Source organism: Rattus norvegicus, chromosome X (assembly GCF_036323735.1).
Source record: "Rattus norvegicus strain BN/NHsdMcwi chromosome X, GRCr8, whole genome shotgun sequence".
Lineage (NCBI taxonomy): Eukaryota > Metazoa > Chordata > Mammalia > Rodentia > Muridae > Rattus > Rattus norvegicus.
In genome coordinates this window covers 23678402-23698158 of record NC_086039.1, presented here as the reverse complement: position 1 = coordinate 23698158, position 19757 = coordinate 23678402, and the positions used below count along the sequence as shown (strand labels likewise).

The 19757-nt window shown below is 37.9% G+C and overlaps 1 protein-coding gene across 11 annotated transcripts in view; it reads right to left on the bottom strand.

Moving 5' to 3' along the window:
• Positions 1-19757, bottom strand: part of Wnk3 (WNK lysine deficient protein kinase 3) — a 143013-nt gene that overhangs the window by 44132 nt on the left and 79124 nt on the right. For all 11 annotated transcript variants that reach the window (XM_063280058.1, NM_001411818.1, XM_039099806.2 and 8 more), the window contains one exon: positions 2560-2624. In XM_063280058.1, the coding sequence (XP_063136128.1) occupies positions 2560-2624 (65 nt within the window). The remainder of the gene's footprint in view (positions 1-2559; positions 2625-19757) is intronic.

The following is a 19757-nucleotide window of genomic DNA, read 5'->3' as shown; positions in this document are numbered from 1 at the left end:
ATGTTATAAAAATGGTTTAACATGATTAACTGTGGCTAGTTGTAGCTATTTTATAAGTTCAAATAAAAAAACATAAAAAGACAGTGCTAATGAAGTCATAGATCTTAAGAGAAACTAGAACCACTAATTTTATAAACCAGCATAATCAGTAACAGCAATCATAAACCTTTTCTTTACACTCACAGAGAAGTGTAGTCTTCACTCTTCAGCAAGGAAAAATTCTCTCTATGACAGACAGAGGCCATTATAGAAAACAACAACCAATCAAAACTCAGTCCCAATGTCTACATCTTCAAAATGCGACTGCACCTAAGGCTCAAGGAACATTGTGGAAAGAGGGAAGAAAAGATTCTAAGAGCAAGAGGATCAGAGAGCTTGCAGCGACATGGCATTTTTTAGTAATGTCTGAAGATGCAGTCATAAAGTCCACTAATATGACTGTCTAAACATTAGCTTAACAAGGACAACAAAACAATAGACACAGGATGGGGTGGGGTGCCACTCAAGATGCCTCAACCCCAATCAAAGAACTATAGGTAATTAGCATGCTGAGTGTGAGAGAAGTAGTCTTCTGGTAAAAGCTTATCATTTTCATACCTAACTTCAAATATAAGTACAACCACTCTGGAAATCAGTCTGGAGGTTCCTCAGAAAATTGGACATTCCAGCTACTCCACTCCTGGGCATACACCTAAAAGATGCCCCAACATATAACAAAGACACATGCTCTACTATGTTCATAGCAGCCTTATTTACAATAGCCAGAAGCTGGAAAGAACCCAGATGCCCTTCAACAGAGGAAAGGATACAGAAAAATGTGGTACATCTACACAATGGAATATTACTCAGCTATCAAAAACCATGACTTCATGAAATTCAATGGATGGAACTAGAAAATATCATCCTGAGTGAGGTAACCCAATCACAGAAAGACATACATGGTATGCACTCACTGATAAGTGGATATTAGCCCAAAAGCTCGAATTACCCAAGATGCAATCCACAGATCACATGAAGCTCAAGAAGGATGACCAAAATGTGGATGCTTCACTCCTTCTTAAAAGGGGGAACAAAAATATCCATAGGAGGAGATATGGAAAAAAAATTTGGAGCAGAGACTGAAGGAATGGCCATTCAGAGCCTGCCCCACATGTGGCCGACATACATAGAGTCACCAAACTAGATAAGATTGTTGAAGCTAAGAAGTGTATGCTGAAAGGGACCGGATATAGATCTCTCCTGAGAGATACAGCCAGAACATGTCAAATACAGAGGCAAATGCTAGCAGCAAACCACTGAACAACTGAGAACGGAACCCCCGTTGGAGAAATTAGTGAAAGGATTGAAAGAGTTGAAGGGGCTTGCAATGCCATAAGAACAACAATGCCAACCAACCAGAGCTTCCAGGGACTAAACCACTACGCAAAGACTATGCATGGACTGATCCAGGGCTCCAGCTGCATATGTAGCAGGGGATGGCCTTGTTGGGCACCAGTAGAAGGAGAAGCCCTTGGTCCTGCCAAGGTTGGACCCCTAGTGTAGGGGAATGTCAGAGGGGGCGGGAAGTGAGGGTGGATGGGGAAGGGAACACCCTTATAGAAGAAGGGGGAGGGGATAGAGAGCTTATGGACAGGAAACCGGGAAAGGGAATAACATTTGAAATGTAAATAAAGAAATATATCTAATAAAAACAAATTATACCACTAAAAATAAATCTTTTAATTTATTTTTGGCGAAACCTTTCTTCTAAAAACTCCCAATGAATCATCTCTGTAGATATGTACAAAAAGAGATAAAAAAACAAACTAAATTATTTCTATGTTTGCATGTAAACATAAGTACAAGTGATGAAATGTTTACACATTAATGCTTGCAAGGGCTAAGGTGTAGCTCAGTGGCCCAGTCTTGTGCAGCATGTACAAGGATTGGGTTCTGTTCCTAGCACACCTTCCCAATAACCCCTTCTCATGGAGTTTTTAAAATATAGAGAAATGACAGTAATAAATAATAACAATTAGAGGATAAAAGGAGATACAAGTTTAGCTCGTGAGATAATACTATACACATCTAAAAGTTTCCTTAAAATACTAGCCTAACGCTTGAGAATGGTTCAGTGGTTAAAAGCACATATTACTCTTGCAGAGGACCAGTTTTTAATTCCAAATATTCATACATAAAGCTGCAGTTCACAACTATCTTTAAATCTATTTTCAGTGGATCCAATTCTTTTTTCTGACACTATGGCTATCAGGCACATACGTGGTGCAAATACATACATGTAGAACACTTATATACATAATAAAATAAAATAAATGAATCTAAGAAATTATTCTAGTTTTTAGAACTAGATGACAGACACTCAACTTTTCTTGCTCATTTTCCCTGAGTACAACTTTAAAAGTTCTGGAAGTAATAAACTAGACAATAAAAGGAGAGCAACCAAGATGAAAAAAAATGAATGTTAAGACTGGCTGAGAACCCCAAAGACTTGAAAAAAAACCCAGCATACAAGAACATGCAGTAGCATGACAGCACTGGTACTAAGGTTATAATACTTACCTTCGAACAAAATCTGGATTTGGAGGAGTTGCTTGTTGTTCAGCTCCAATTGGTTGGGATACAGGCTGTAAAGAGTACAGTAATAATACCTATTATTATAACAGCAAAATTCATTCTAAGATACAATTTGCTATTTCAAACAACCTCATTGTTAAACATTTTCTACTTGGAAACCAGGTAGAATACCTTTATTATCCAATGCCTATATCAACTCTATTACTGACATTATTACAATATTACATATTACATATCTTACTCAAGATTATTTCATTAAATGTTAACAGTATTTTGTCAGGGGTGGTGATGGACTCCTTTAATCTCGGCATGTAGAGGTGGATTTCTGCAGGATTAATATAGTAAAACTGGACATCTTGCAGAAAGCAATCTACAGATTCAATGCAATTCCCATCAAAATTCCAACTCAATTCTTCATAGAGTTAGAAAGAGCAATTTGCAAATTCATCTGAAATAACAAAAAAACCCAAGATAGTGAAAACTATTCTCAACAATAAAAGAACTTCAAATGGTGATGGTTCAGCTGGAGGTCAGCATGTAGAAGAATGTAAATCAATCCAATCTTATCACCCTGTACAAAGCTTAAGTCCAAGTGGATCAAGGACCTCCACATCAAACCAGATACACTAACTAATAGAAGAAAAAGTGGGTAGGAGCCTTGAACACATGGGCACTGGGGAACATTTTCCTGAACAGAACACCAACGGCTTATGCTCTAAGATCAAGAATCAACAAATGGGACCTCATAAAACTGCAAAGCTTCTGTAAGTCAAAGGACACTGTCATTAGAACAAACCACAACCAACAGATTGGGGAAAGATCTTTATCAATCCTACATCCAATAGAGGGCTAATATACAATATATATAAAGAACGCAAGAAGTTAGACTCCAGAGAGCCAAATAACCCTATTACAAAATGGGGTACAGAGCTAAACAAAGAATTCTCAGCTGAGGAATGCCAAATGGCTGAGAAACACCTAAAGAAATGTTCAACATCTTTAGTCATAGGGGAAATGCAAATCAAAACAACCCTGAGATTACACCTCACGCCAGTGAGAACGGCTAAGATCAAAAACTCAGGTGACAGCAAATGCTGGCGAGGATGCGGAGAAAGAGGAACACTCCTCCATTGTTGGTGGGATTGCAGACTGGTACAACCATTCTGGAAATCAGTCTGGAGGTTCCTCAGAAAATTGGACATTGAACTACCTGAGGACCCAGCTCTACCTCTCTGGGGCATATACCCAAAAGATGCCCCAACATATAACAAAGACCAATGCTCCACTATGTTCCTAGCAGCCTTATTTATAATAGCCAGAAGCTGGAAAGAACCCAGATGCCCTTCAACAGAGGAATGGATACAGAAAATGTGGTACATCTACACAATGGAATACTACTCAGCTATCAAAAACAATGACTTTATGAAATTCGTAGGCAAATGGTTGGAACTGGAAAATATCATCCTGAGTGAGGTAACCCAATCACAGAAAAATACACATGGTATGCACTCACTGATAAGTGGATATTAGCCCAAAAGCTCGAACTGCCCAAGATAAAAATCTACAGACTACATAAAGCTCAAGAAGAAGGATGACCAAAGTGTGGATGCTTCAGTCCTTCTTAAAAGATGGAACAAAAATATTCATAGGAGGAGATATGGAAAGAAAGTTTGGAGCAGAGACTGAAGGAATGGCCATTCAGAGCCTGCCCCCCCTCCAGCCCATATATATACAGCCACCAAATCTAGACAATATGGATGAAGCCAAGAAGTACATGCTGACAGGAGTCCGATACAGCTGTCTCCTGAGAGGCTGTGCCAGAGCATGACAAATACAGAGGTGAATGCTGGAAGCCAACCATTGAGATGAGAATGAGGTCCCCGTTGGAGGAATTAGTGAAAGGACTGAAGGAGCTTGAAGGGGTTTGCAACCCCATAAGAACAACAATGCCAACCAACCAGAGCTCCCAGGAATTAAACCATCATCCAAAGACTATACATGGACAGACCCATGGTTCCAGCTGCATATGTAGCAGAGGATGGCCATGTTGGGCATCAATGGGAGGAGAAGCCCTTGGTACTGCCAATGCTGATCTCTCAGTGTAGAGGAATATCGGGGTGGGGGTGGGGGGGAGGTGGAAAGTAGGATGGTTGGGGGGGAACAACCTTATAGAAGAAGGGGGAATGGGGATGGGATACGGGGCTTATAGATAGGAAACCGGGAAAAGGAATAACCTTTAAAATATAATTTAAAAATTTCTGATAAAATATTTTTCCAAAAAAGCAAATAAATAAAAACCAACTCTGTGCTTTTTTTTTTTTTTTTTTTTTTTTTTTTTTTTTTTTTTTTTGGAGCTGGGGACTGAAACCAGGGCCTTGTGCTTGCTAGGCAAGCGCTCTACCACTGAGCAAAATCCCCAACCCCAACTCTGTGCTTTCTACAAAAATTTTATTTCAAATACAAGACAAGCAAGTTCAAAGGAGGAGGAAAAATGCATCATGTTGATGCTATGAAAAGAAAGTGAATATCGACACTTTAAAAGAAATTAAATTACTATGCATGAAAGGGGACATAATGGTAAAAAGACCAATCGACTATTCTATGGATGTACTAAGCAAGAAAGCCTCAAGATAGATGGAAAGGCTACAGAGGTATTCTTGTTACTCTTCATTGTGATGCCCTTGCAACATTTTCAATAATCTGTTTTCTTTCTTTAAATCAAATAATAACTGGACTAGAAGAAGAAATATATGAATCTACTTTACATGGGAATTTCAATACTTTATTCTCAGCAATTGATCCATCCTCTAGATAGGAAATTAATAAGAATGTAGAAGAACAGAATTACAGACTATTATCCCTCATGAACTTAAGATTCAAGAATTCTCAACAAAATGTCAGTAAATCAAATCTAATAAAGTATTTAAAATACCATATTATGTTCATATAAGCTTATGCCACTGATACAAGGCTATTTTTAGTATTTGAAATGGTCAAGTATGATGACTTATGTCTGTAATCTTAATACTCAGGAGGCTGAGTAGAAGGTACAAGTTTGATTGGTACAACTTTGAGTATGGTTTGGGCACCTCAGTGAACACCAGACCAGCCAGAATCCGAGTATGAACCCCATTTAAAATAATTGTCAGTGGACTCCAGAGGTGGTTTAGTGTATAAGAGCTTGTACTCCTCTTCCAAAAGACCTGAGTTCAATTCCGAGAACCCACACCAGGCAGCTCACAACTGCCTGTAATACCAATGTAAGACAAATCAGTTGTCTCTGTAAGCAATATACAATCTCAAATAGAAATTAAGAAAATTATTCCAACTGGTATGTTCCATGTAATACTAGCATCTCGGAAGATCAAAAGTTGAAGGCCATGCTGGGTTAGGTAGTGGCATATGTCTTTAATCCCAGCACTTGGGCGGCAGAGGCAGCAGCAAATCTGCAAATTTGGGACCAGCATATTCAACAAAGTGAAGCCAGAGCTACTAAATAGAGAAAACCAGTCTCACAAAAACAAGAAAAAAAGAGGCTCGCCTGAGAACCCAAGTGAGATCCTATCTTAAAAAAAAACAAAACAGGCATGATGGAAAACGCTTTTAATATTTGCTATTCAGGAGGCTAAGGCAGGAGGATCACCAGTTCAAGGCTGGATTCATATAAAGAGTTCAAAGCCAGCCTGGACAACTTAGTGAATTTCTATCTTAAAAAAATATAAACATGGGGTTGAGAACATGGCTTAGTGGATAAAGTACTTGCCACATTAGTATGAGGAACTTAGTTCAAATCCATAGAACCCGCGTAAAAGTGGGTATAGCAACATGGCTGTGAGTGTAATCCTAGTGTTCCTATGGCAAGATGGTAGACATAAACAGGAAACTCTCTAGAAACTCTTGGACCAGCAAGTATGGCTTACATAGTAGCTTATGACAGAAAAGAGATCCCATCTCAAAGTCGAAGGTGGGGATTAAAACCTAAGTTTGTTCTTTGAATTTCATATGTGCACATCACAGCACATACCTGCCCACACTAAACAGACAAAATGTTTTATGTTAAAGCTGTGGATGTAATTCAGTGATAGTGTTAGCCTACTATGCATGTAGTTTTACCTAGATTTAATCCCTACCACAATAAATTAATGAATAATAAGTAAATAAATTTAAAAGGACTGAGATATAGAGTGCTTGTTTAGCATGCAGAAGCCCTGGGTTAATTACCCAGGGAGGAGGGGGGAAGTGGGGAGACACAGGATAGTGATGACGTGATAAAAGAAAGGAGTATAAAAGGGAATATGAAGATGAGTCAGCAATTAAGAATGCTTTTGCAGAAGCCTAACAATCTGACTCTTTTTATCCCTAGAACCCATAAAGGTTGAAACAGAACCAAGTCTATAAAGTTATGCTCTCACTTACACATACATACACTGTGGCACACTCTGACAACTCCTACATACCAGAACACCAGAACACATACCCTAACCCCACCAATGTTGCACATGTATATCCTCATATTCTCTCTTTCTCCTCTCTCTCTCTCTCTCTCTCTCTCTCTCTCTCTCATACAGACACACACACACACACACACACACACATACACACACACAAATCAAAAGTAAAACAACAATTTATTTAAAATGTTAAAGAAATGTACAATCTGTATGCTAGGAACTATAAAAATTGTAAAACATTGTTGAAATTCATAAACACCAAATTTTTACTGAAATACAGTTGACTCATAAAATTATATATATTCAACACGTAAAACATGCTGCATATTTTGATGCAATGGAGGACTGTTCTCCTTATACCACATCCTCTCCAGCATGAACTGTCACTTGTGTTGCTAATAGTAGCCATTCTGATGGGTATAACATGAAATCTCAAAGTAGTTTCAATTTGCATTTCCCTATGGCTAAGGACATTGAACATTTCTTTAAGTGTTTTTCAGTCATTTGAGATTCCTCTGACATTTTTAGATTCTACATGTAAATGAGATAATACGGTATTTGTTTGCATCTTTTTTATTATTTATTTATGGGGCTGGAACAATTATTCAGTGGTTAAGAGCACTGGTAACTCTTTTAGAGAACCTCAGTTCAATTCCCTATACCCCCACAGCAGCTCACAAGTGTCCATAAATACAGGACTGGGGGATATAATGCCCTCTTGTGGCCTTGATGAACACCAAGTATGCCTGTAGTACTCAGACATACATTAAAGAAAAACACTTATATGTATAAAAAATAAAAGTAAGGGGTTGGGGATTTAGCTCAGTGGTAGAGCGCTTGCCTAGCAAGCACAAGGCCCTGGGTTCGGTCCTCAGCTCCAAAAATAAATAAATAAATAAATAAATAAATAAATAAATAAATAAATGTAAAGAAAAAGACTTGTTTGTTTTTATTTTACGTATATAAGTTCTATGCCTGCATATAAGTCTGTGTGCTTCATGTGTGCCTGGTGCCCATGGCTGCCAGAAGAGTGCATCAGAACCCCTGAAAGTGAAGTTATTATAAGTTTCCATATGGGTGGTGGGAACCAGACACAGGAACCTCTGTAAGAGCAGCAAATGCTCTTAACCTCTGAGCCATCCATCTCTCTAGCTCAGTTTATTTTATTAATATATCTTCCACAATCAGTCATGTTGCCATAAATGGCAGGATTCCTTTTTAATGGCTGGATTTCACTGTGCAAATATACACATCAGACATTCTCCTTATCTATTCATTTATTAACAGTTATTCAAATAGATTCTGTTTTAGCTATTATCAATAATGTTACAATGAATGTGAGTGTATTATTCATATGTCTTTAGATATATGCACATAGGTGAGATAATTAGATTATACAGTAGTTCATTTTTTTTGAGGAATCACCATGCTATTTTGCACAATGGCTATATTATATTCCTATCAAGTGTATAAGAGTTTTCTTTCTTTCTTTCTTTTTCCGGAGCTGAGGACCGAACCCAGGCCTTGTGCTTGCAAGGCAAGCACTCTACTGCTGAGCTAAATCTCCAACCCCAAGAGTTTTCTTTTTTTTTAAAGAGTTTTCTTTATACTATTACCAATACTTGTTATTGCTTATACCTTAATAACTATCCAATAGGTATGAAGCTATAGTTCATTTTTATTTGCATTTTCCTGGTGATTTCTAGTATTCAGTATGGTTTTCATGTACCATTTAATCATTTTTATGTCATCTTTGGAGAAATATTTATTAAAGTATTGCTCACTTTTTATTTGATATGGGATCTCACTATGTAGTGTAGGCTGGTGTCAAATTCAATAACCCTCCCGTTTCAGCCTCATAAATGTTGGAAATAAAGGCATATGACAACAAAGCTGGCTTTTGCTTCAATTTTACGAACATGAAATCCATATGTATAAACTACAAGGCTTGATATTATTAAGAGAGTAAAGCAATATGCAATGTTGATAGTTGTAATTCCTATCAAATTGCCAAATGTATATTTTGTAAAATATGACAAGTTGATCCTAAAATTTCCACACAGAAGTAACAGTTCCATACATAACAAAATAATTTTGAAAAAAATGAAAATAATTGAATTTTATGATCAATTGGTTTTCAATATGGGTGCCAAGTTTACTTAACAGATAAAGAATAATCTTTTTCTTTAAAAGTCAAGAACAATATTATTAGAGTTTAAAAGAAAAACACCCAGGTTGTGTAAGCTGTAAATCTCAACAGCTGTCCTTAGGAAAATGAGGGAGGGAAGAAAAGCTATGCAATTTAACTTGGCATGGAAGCCAGACACATGGCAGACAAGCAGCTGCAAGGCAGGGAGGGAAGCAAGCTTCAAAGAAAGAGCAAGGAAGCCCGAAGTGTTAGGAAAAACATGCTTAGAAATGAGACAGAAGAAATGGAGAAGTTACATTTTTCTGAATGATTCAGAAAGCAAAAACAGGCTTATGAAGCTGCAAGGGTAGGCCCAGGAAGTTACTGCCAAAAGTAGTCTGAATAAATGCTCCTTGGAAAACTAGATATGTACATGAAGAGAATGAAATGGAATCCCCACCTCCAAATATACACAAATTTAATCTAGAGTAAATCAAAGACCTGTAATTAAAAATCAAAATTCAAAACTCCTAAAAGAAAATTTAGAGGGAAATATTCATAATTTTGAATTAGGCAATAAATAGATTCTTAGGTATGACTTAAAATGCAGAAAGAAATCAAAAGAAAATAAATTGAATTATACAATGAAAGACATTAAGAAAGACAAAAGACTAGGAAAACTATCTATAAAAAATATATGACTAAAGTCTACTATTAAGAGTACATAAGCTGGGAGGTAGTGACACACACCTTTAATCCCAGCACTGGGGGTTTGGTGGGGAAGAGACAGACAGATCTCTATGAGTTCCAGATCAACCTGGTCTACAGAGTGAGTTACAGGACAGACAGGGCTACACAGAGAAACCCTGTCTAGAAAAAAAATACCCAAAGAAAAGAAAAGGTAAAACTTCCCAAAATTAAACCATAAAAAGGAAAAAAGTAAAAAATGGGCAAAATATTTCAGTCATTATTTGCCCGAAGAAGATAAGATATAAAAAGGCCCTAAAATTAGATGAAAAGATTGTTCACCACCAGCAGTGTTAAAAGATAAACAAACCAAAACCACATAGAGACAACTTTTCAGTCCTAGAAAGATGGACATCATCAGAAAGGTTTGTAAAACCATGTGGAGATGGTAATGTGTTTTTAACAAATTGTGCTGAAATTATGAGATATGAAAAAGAGCATTCACCTCTACACATCATTCATAAAAAAATTGAAAATGTACAGACATTAACATAAGATATCCTTTCTCCTGGGGGAAAATCCTAAAAAACATTGCAAAGCATCTTTGGAACTTAGGTACAAAGGTTTCTTGGGTCACACAAAGCAATAACCATAAGAAGTAGTTTTCTACAATTAGATTCCTCAAATTAAACACTTTGTCTCATAATTGAGAACATTATAAAATGAACGAGAAAACCACAGATTGGAGAATATATGTGTAAAATATATTTGTAGAAAATATATGGGCTGGAGAGATGGCTCAGTGGTTAAGAGCACTGACTGCTGTTCCAGAGGTCCTGAGTTCAAATCCCAGCACCACATGGTGGCTCACAACCATCTGTAATGGGATCCAATGTCCTCTTCTGATGTGTCTGAAGACAGCGATGGTGTACTCATATACTAATAAATAAATAAATCTTTTTAAAAAAAGAAAATATATATCTGACACGGGGATAGTATCATGATGAATGTGTAAAGAACTCCAGCATGTCAATGACAAAAGACAAGGACAAAATAAAATGGGCAAACGAAGCAAACACTAAACAAAAATATAAAGAATGACAAATACATGAAAAGCTATTCAGACAGCCAGAACACAAACCCACACTGAGGGCTTGGAGAGACTGCTCAGCTGTTAAGAGCACACACGGTTCCTATTGAGATTCAGTTACCAGCTCCAGGCAATTTGATGCCTCTGGCCTCCAAGGTTTTCTCCCCACAGTTGTAACACACACACACACACACACACACACACAATTTAAAATAAATATTAATGAAACTCTACTATTATATAATGTCCACCAGAGTTACTAAAACTAAAAACACCAAGAAAGACACTGTGGCACTTGCTAGTAATCCTAAAACATGGGAAGTAGAGGCAGGAGAATCACAAATCCAAAACTGGTCAAAGCTATGTAACAAATTAAAGCCGCTGTCTCAAAATTTGTTTTTAAGATACCACATGTTGGTCCACAGCTTCCTACACCCAAATCCCATGGGGGAGAGAGCTGAACTCCTAGAAGTATGGCGAATCCTGAGACCTCAGGACAGACCACCACTTCTGCCCATCTCTGCCTTCATCCCTGGCCCAAGAAGAAACTGCATCATGCGTTTAGATCAGGAATATAGGAGCAGTCAGCAGCAGGAACCTGCTGGTTTCTGCCTGAGCCTGGAACTCAGCTTAACTGGACCCACAGCTCCCTGCACCCAAATCCTGTGGGGGAAAGAGCTGGATCCTCAGAAGTACAGACAATCCTGAGAACACAGAGGAGACCATTCCTTTCTGCCCTCATTCTAGACCCAAGAGGAAACCGCCTAGTGCCATCTATGCCCTCTGAGTAAAAGGACCTAGGAGCAATCAGGGGCAGGGCCCTTTGGGTTTCTGCCTGCGCCAATAGCTGAAAGCCAGTCACCAGGAGTGCCTACACACCTGAGAGCAGAGGTAAGACCAACTCTTCTGCACCAAGTGACCTGCCTGGAGGCTTCAGGTCACACAAACCCAGGAGCAGCTCTCTGTTTCCAGATCCAGCTGAAAGAAAATAGGTCTACAGGAGTACTGACACACAGGCATTACAGGACGGACAAGCCACTGTCAGAGACAGCAAGACCAGCTAACACCAGGGACAACCTGAAGGCGAGAGGCAAGAGCAGGAACCTATGCAACAAAAAACAAGACTATTTGGCATCATCAGAGCCCAGTTCTCCCACCACAGCAAATACTGGACATCCCAACACACCAGAAAAGCAAGATTTGGATTTAAAATCACATCTCATGATGAAGTTAGATGACTTTAAGAAGGACATAAATAAAAAAAAAGAAGGACATAAATAACTTCCTTAAAGAAATACAGGACAACATAGGTAAACAAGTAGGAGCCCTTAAAGAGGAAACACAAAAATCCTTTAAAGATTACAGGAAAACACAAACAGGTGAATGAATTGAACAAAACCACCCAGCATTTAAAAATAGAAATAGAAACAATAAAGAAACACAAAGGGAGACAATCCTGGAGATAGAAAACCTAGGAAAGAGATCAGGAGTCATGGAGGCAAACATCACCAACAGAATACAAGAGAGAAGAGAGAATCTCAGGGGCAGAAGATACCATAGAAAACATTGACACAACCATCAAAGAATGTAAAATGGAAAAGGCTCCTAGCCCAAAACATCCAGGAAATCTAGGACACAATGAGGAGATAAAACCTAAAGATAATAGGCATAGAAGATATAGAAGAAAGTGAAGAGTCCCAACTAAAAGGGCTAGTAAATATCTTCAACAAAATTATAGAAGGAAACATCCCTAACCTAAAGAAAGAGATGTCCATAAACATGCAAGAAGCCTACAGAACCCCCAAAAAGATTGAACCAGAAAAGAAACTCCTCCCATCACATAAGAGTTAAAACATCAAATGCACAAAACAAAGAAATAATATTAAAAGCAGTAAGGGGGGGCTGGGGATTTAGCTCAGTGGTAGAGCGCTTACCTAGGAAGCGCAAGGCCCTGGGTTCGGTCCCCAGCTCCGAAAAAAAAAAAAGAACCCCCCCCCCAAAAAAAAAGCAGTAAGGGGAAAAGGTCAAGTATAAAGGCAAACCTATCAGAATTATACCAGACTGCTCACCAGAAAGCCATAATATCCTGGGCAGATGTCACAAAGACCCTAAGAGAACACAAATGTCAGCCCAGGTTACTATATCCAGCAAAACTGTCAATTAACATAGGTGGAGAAACCAAGATATTCCATGACAAATCCAAATTTACCCAATATCTTTCCAGAAATCCCGCCCAACAAAGGATAATAGATGAAAAATTCCACACAAGATGGGAAACTATACCCTACATAAAGCAAGAAACCAAAAGAAGAGAAACACACAAACTTAATTTCACCTATTACAAAAACATAACGGGAAGCAACAATCCTCCCTTAATATCTTATTCCTTAATATGTGTTAATATCACTGGACTCACATAGACTAACAGACTGGATATATAAAGAGGACCCAGCATTTTGCCGCATACAGAAAACAAACTTTAGTGACAAAGACAGTTACTACTTCGGAGTAAAAGGTTGGAAAACAACTTTCCAAACAATTAGTTCAAACAAACAAGCTGGAGTAGCTATTCAAATATGGAATAAAGTCAACTTTCAACCAAAAGTCATTAAAAAAAAAGATAAGGAAGGACACTTCCTATTCATCAAAGAAAAAATCCACCAAGGTGAACTCTCAATCCTAAATATCTATGCCCCAAATACAAGGGTACCTACATACGTAAAAGAAACCTTACTAAAGCTCAAAACACACATTGCACCTCACACAATAACAGTAGGAGATTTCAACACCCCACTCTCATCAATGGACAGATCATGGAAACAGAAATTAAACAGAAACATAGAGAAAAAACAGAAGTTATGAACAAAATGGATTTAACAGATATTTATAGAACATTTCCTCCTAAAAAAAAATGATGCATTCTTATCGCCCTCTAGAAAGCTTAAGTCCAAGTGGATCAAGGACCACCCCATCAAACCAGATACACTCAAACTACCAGAAGAAAAAGTGAGGAAGAGTCTGGATCACATGAGCACTGGAGAAAATTTCCTGAACAAAACACCAATGGCTTATGCTCTAAGATCAAGAATCGACAAGTGGGATCTCATAAAACTGCAAAGCTTCTGTAAGGCAAAGGACACTGTGGTTAGGACAAAATGGCAACCAACAGATTGGGAAAAGATCTTTACCAATCCTACATCCAATAGAGGGCTAATATCCAAAATATACAAAGAACACAAGAAGTTAGACTCCAGAGAGCCAAATAACCCTACTATAAAATGGGGTACAGAGCTAAACAAAGAATTCTCAGCTGAGGAATGCCGAATGGCTGAGAAGTACTTAAGAAGTGCTCCACATCCTTAGTCATCAGGGAAATGCAAATCAAAACAACCCTGAGATTTCACCTCACACCAGTCAGAATGGCTAAGATCAAAAACTCAGGTGACAGCAGATGCTGGCGAGGATGCAGAGAAAGAGGAACACTCCTCCATTGTTGGTGGGATTGCAGACTGGTACAACCATTCTGGAAATCAGTCTGGAGGTTCCTCAGAAAATTGGACATTGAACTGCCTGAGGATCCAGCTATACCTCTCTTGGGCATATACCCAAAAGATGCCCCAACACATAACAAAGACACATGCTCCACTATGCTCATAGCAGCCTTATTTATAATAGCCAGAAGCTGGAAAGAACCCAGATGCCCTTCAACAGAGGAGTGGATACAGAAAATGTGGTACATCTACACAATGGAATATTACTCAGCTATCAAAAACAATGACTTTATGAAATTCATAGGCAAATGGTTGGAACTGGAAAATATCATCCTGAGTGAGGTAACCCAATCACAGTAAAACACACATGGTATGCACTCACTGATAAGTGGCTATTAGCCCAAATGCTTGAATTACCCTAGATGCCTAGAACAAATGAAACTCAAGAAGGATGACCAAAATGTGAATGCTTCACTCCTTCTTTAAAAGGGGAACAAGAATACCCTTGGCAGGGAATAGGGAGGCAAAGTTTAGAACAGGCAGAAGGAACATCCATTCAGAGCCTGCCCCACATGTGGCCCATACATATACAGCCACCAAACTAGATAAGATGGATGAAGCAAAGAAGTGTAGGCTGGCAGGAACCAGATGTAGGTCTCTCCTGAGAGACACAGCCAGAATTCAGCAAATACATAGGTGAATGCCAGCAGCAAACCACTGAACTGAGAATGGGATCCCCATTAAAGGAATCTAAGAAAGGACTGAAAGAGCTTTAAGGGGCTTGAGACCCCATATGAACAACAATGTCAACCAACCAGAGCTTCCAGGGAGTAAGTCACTATCCAAAGACTATACATGGACTGACTCTGGGCTCCAACCTTATAGGTATCAATAAATATCCTAGTAAGAGCACCAGTGGAAGGGGAAGCCCTTGGTCCTGCCAAGACTGAACCCCCAGTGAATGTGATTGTTGGGGGGAGGGCGGTAATGGGGGGAGGATGGGGAGGGAGAACATCCATATAGAAAGGGAGCGGAGAGGTTATGGGGATGTTGGCCCGGATAACAATCGAACTGAAAATAAGAAATAGCCAAGTTAATAAAGATGAAAAAAAAAAAAGAAGCATGAGAGAACTTTCTGAAGTAATCAATGCATAATATGGATTCTATATTCATAGGCAGGCTGTAACCTATAGGACAAATCTAGTGAACCTTTTATTATGCAAACTAAGCTTTATTAGAACACAGTGATGCTAGTATTCTTACCATTTATCTATGATTCCTTTCATGTATAAAATAGTAGAACTAAGCAAAGATTATATAGCATACAAAACCCTAAACTACTGTTTAGATTTTTTTTTTGTTTGTGAGCCTAGCCTTTAACAGCTGAGCCATCTCTCCAGCCCACTGTTTAGATTTTTTATAGGAAGTTTATCAATATGTGAAATATATACATCCTGACAGTAGCTTTGATTGCTTAGCATTTGCCAAAATTTACTGAATTATGATGTGTCCCTTTTACTATATGTAAATTTAAACAAAAATACTAATTCCTATTTAAGGATACCTATGCCACAGTTAAATTACTTCAACTTTGACATGTATCAGGTAGTAAGATTGCAATACGATAATGAAGTAATATTCTGTATGAAGTAGAAAAGCTACAGCCTTCAAGCTCAACCTGATTAGCAAAGCAGGGTTGTAATAGAGAATACATAACAAAAATTAATGATACAATTCAACTGGTAGATATAAGGTTAGTAATACATTTTTTTTTACCTATTCTGATCCCTGAAGATTTTCAAATAAGTCGCCAGGGAATATCTTAATTATGGAAGGGAAATACAGAACACATGAAATCTGCCCACAGAGAGATATTCTGATTCAAAATTCTTGTTTAGACTCAGTGTGTACATACTGGAGTTCATTACTTCTTATGTCCTTCATAAAAAGGGAATTTTATAAAACATATAATACCTGAGGTAATAGCTCTTTGTAATAATAATATATCACCACTAGAAAATAACTCATAGCACAACACATCTTTTACCAATGGACCACACAGCCTTCTATTAACTCAATAATTAATTCAGATTTTCAAAGACGTCCAAAGCAGAGTAGACAAGCAAAACAAAACAAATAAACAAGCAAAATGAAATAAATAAATTCTTTACCCTTTCCTTTAACTAATTAACTCAGTTTCTTAAGTTAACTTATTACCATTACTCTAATTCTGGCCAGGGATGATAATTATCTAACAAATGGGCTGTGTAGTATTATGATTGTGTTCACAGGCTCTTAAGCCAGGTAACCTGGGTTTAAGTGCAGGCCACCTTCTCTGGTACAGGGGGCATTACTTAGCCTCTCTGATTATTATGTTCACTACTGTAAATAGGACTTGTAGGACTGATACGTGGGAAATACATGTAAGGCTTTTAGAATAGTGTTGGGGACTTGGGGAGGTAGCTCAGTGGTACAGCACTCATCTGCTATTTGTGAGGCCCCAATACCACACTAAAAAAGAAGAAAAACTGACCCATTCAAAGAATGGGTTTGGGTTCTGAATATAGAATCCTCAAAAGAAATAAAATTGGCTAAGGAATATCTTTTAAAAATGTTTATGAACCCTAGCAATTAGAAAAATGCAAAAACAAAATAACTTTGAGGTTTCATCTTAATTCCAGTTAGAATGACACAGGTCAATAAAACAACCATCAACAAATGTTGGAGAGGATATGGGGACAATGATACACTTATTCACTGTTGGTGAGATTGCACACTTGTTCAATCACTCTGGAAGTCCATGTGGAGAATCCTCAAAAAGCTAAAAATAAAGCTGCTATATGAAGCAGCTCTGCCACTCCTTGGCATATGCTCAAAGGACTCAATGCTACTACGCCATAGACACTTTCTCAGCCATGTTCATTGATGCTCTAATCAGGACAGCTAGAAAATGGAAACAGATTACATGTTCTTCACCTGATGAAGAGATAATGAAAATGTTGCATGTACACTACACGAACTATTCAGCTGTATAGAAACATGAAATCATGAGTTTGCATTTAAATGGATAGAACTAGAAAAGAATAAGATAACTCAGACCCAGAAAGATAAACATCACATGTACTTTTCTCATCTGAGGTTCCCAGCTCCAAATCCTTAGTTAGAAGAATATAACCTGGGGTAACTGAAGAAACCAGGAAAGTAAAAGGACAGCACTGTGTATGAGGAGAAGGATTAGGAGCAGTAAGAGAAGGGACTAATTGGATAATACAAGTGATCTGAAGGGGGAAATAGGGAAAATGTTGGGGCCTTTAATTAGTGAGGAGGACGAAGATAAATATGGGAAGGAGGGAGGAAGGTAAATAAGAGTAAGGATGTCTGGAAAATGTCATTAGGAATTATACTATCAATTATCTACCTAAAAATACCTATAATAACCTTAAGTCTGTGTATACATGCATATATATATATATATATATATATAGTTTAAATGAAATACTCTCATCCAGATTGACAATGCTTTTCTGCATTGTGAAAAGACACAAACGATCTAATAGAAAAAATCCCAAGCCCACGTGAAAAACCTTCTTTTGAGTTGTTGATAAGGGTTGTTTAAGAGACTACTAAATTATTGTAGGCTACTGCTGTTGCCCTTGGATGCCCCCACAGGTGGAAGGTAAGTCTCTATTGCTGAAGATACCTGGCACCTCAGACACAGAGCCCAGGAGCCCTTGAGCAAGGACCTCCTTTCTGGGGACTATCCCTTATGGTACCAGAAAGCATGTGCAAGTTTCCAAAGGATGAAAGCAACCAGAAGTTCTGCCTGGCTATACCACCTTAGAACTACAGCAAGGCATGACATTTTAAGGGTACAACAGTGACATGCATATTTGGTGATAAGCAACAGCTCTCTAATTGTTAGACTTAAGGCTTACTCCACAAGAGGAAAACCATGATTGGTACCGAAGCCTAGCCAACTAACAATCAAAATGCAAAGTTGTGGAGCCCAATCATAGGCTCAGGGGTCATAGTGGAAGAGCTTGTATCAGCAAGAGGATCAGAGAGTTTGCTATGAGATTGTATCTTGTAGTAATGTCATAAAATCTCGTCACATGACTTCCTAAACATGAGCTAAACAAGGACAACAGCAGACACACATGCCAAAGTGGACAGGGAAGAAGTTCATGAGGCTTCAATCCTAGACAAAGAACCACAGGCAACCACAGAATGCAGAGAAAGGGTGAAATTGTCCTCACTCAAGATAAGTATTCCCAGTATCAATTGTCAGCCTTGAAAACATATACATACCTGTAACATCATATGAACTGAGCGGGTTCTACCTATATGTTTAGGAATATACACATATATACTGTGGTGATTTGAATGAGAATGACCCCCATAGGCTCACATATGATTAGATAAGAAGTTTGCATGGAATATGCAGTGAACCCAATGGTTGTACAATATAAAGTAGATGCTAAGGTTGGCAGTTAATAAAAAGGCTGGATTAAAAAGGCTGGATTGTATAAGTTAGCTGTGCTAAGAAAGCAGTTTGTTCCTGGGGTTGTATCACATGGGAAGGCTGTTCAGAAGCCTTCAGCAGGATTAAATAATTTATGTGTAACTGCAAACTATGCATCTATGCAAACTGCAAACTGTATCTATGTATCGATGAGAAGCTGCGAACAATATATTGCTTGGACTGTTCTAGCTCTTTCATTCATTCAACTACCATTTACTCATTATGTGAGGAGTTTGGTAGAATGAATGCCTAATGCTCGTACCTAGTACCTTTTAGATTACTTAGTGAAAATTTTACCATATAGCATTTCTTGAGTCTGTTTGGAACAATCTCAATAAAATTGGCATGGAATATGCATTTACAATTTGAATTTTCCTTATACTAATACCAGAAACTACAGCTGGTCCTTAAAACAGATAAACAAACTTCAGCCCAACCCATGACTTTAAACCTGCTTGTGCTACCACATTCAGCTTGAATATTCATTTTAAATATGCAAATAAAACTTTCAAAAACTCAAAAAATAAAAATACATTCTAAACACATACTATACTTGAGCATTTGAACCTAGGTTAAAGTTGAGCCTATGTTCAGCATATAGGATAGGCTTACAAAGAAAGAAATGTGAGCTCAATTGCAAATGTACACTTTTGCATTTATAATTAAAATCATATCATTTATAATTACTGCCCAAACACTCAACTGTATCTATAGACCAAGCTTACCCCCAGCATATTTTAAATACTTCTGTCATTTTTCAAGAATACATCTGCTTTCTTTTACAAGTTTATGAGCCTTTGAGGGTAAGAATAAG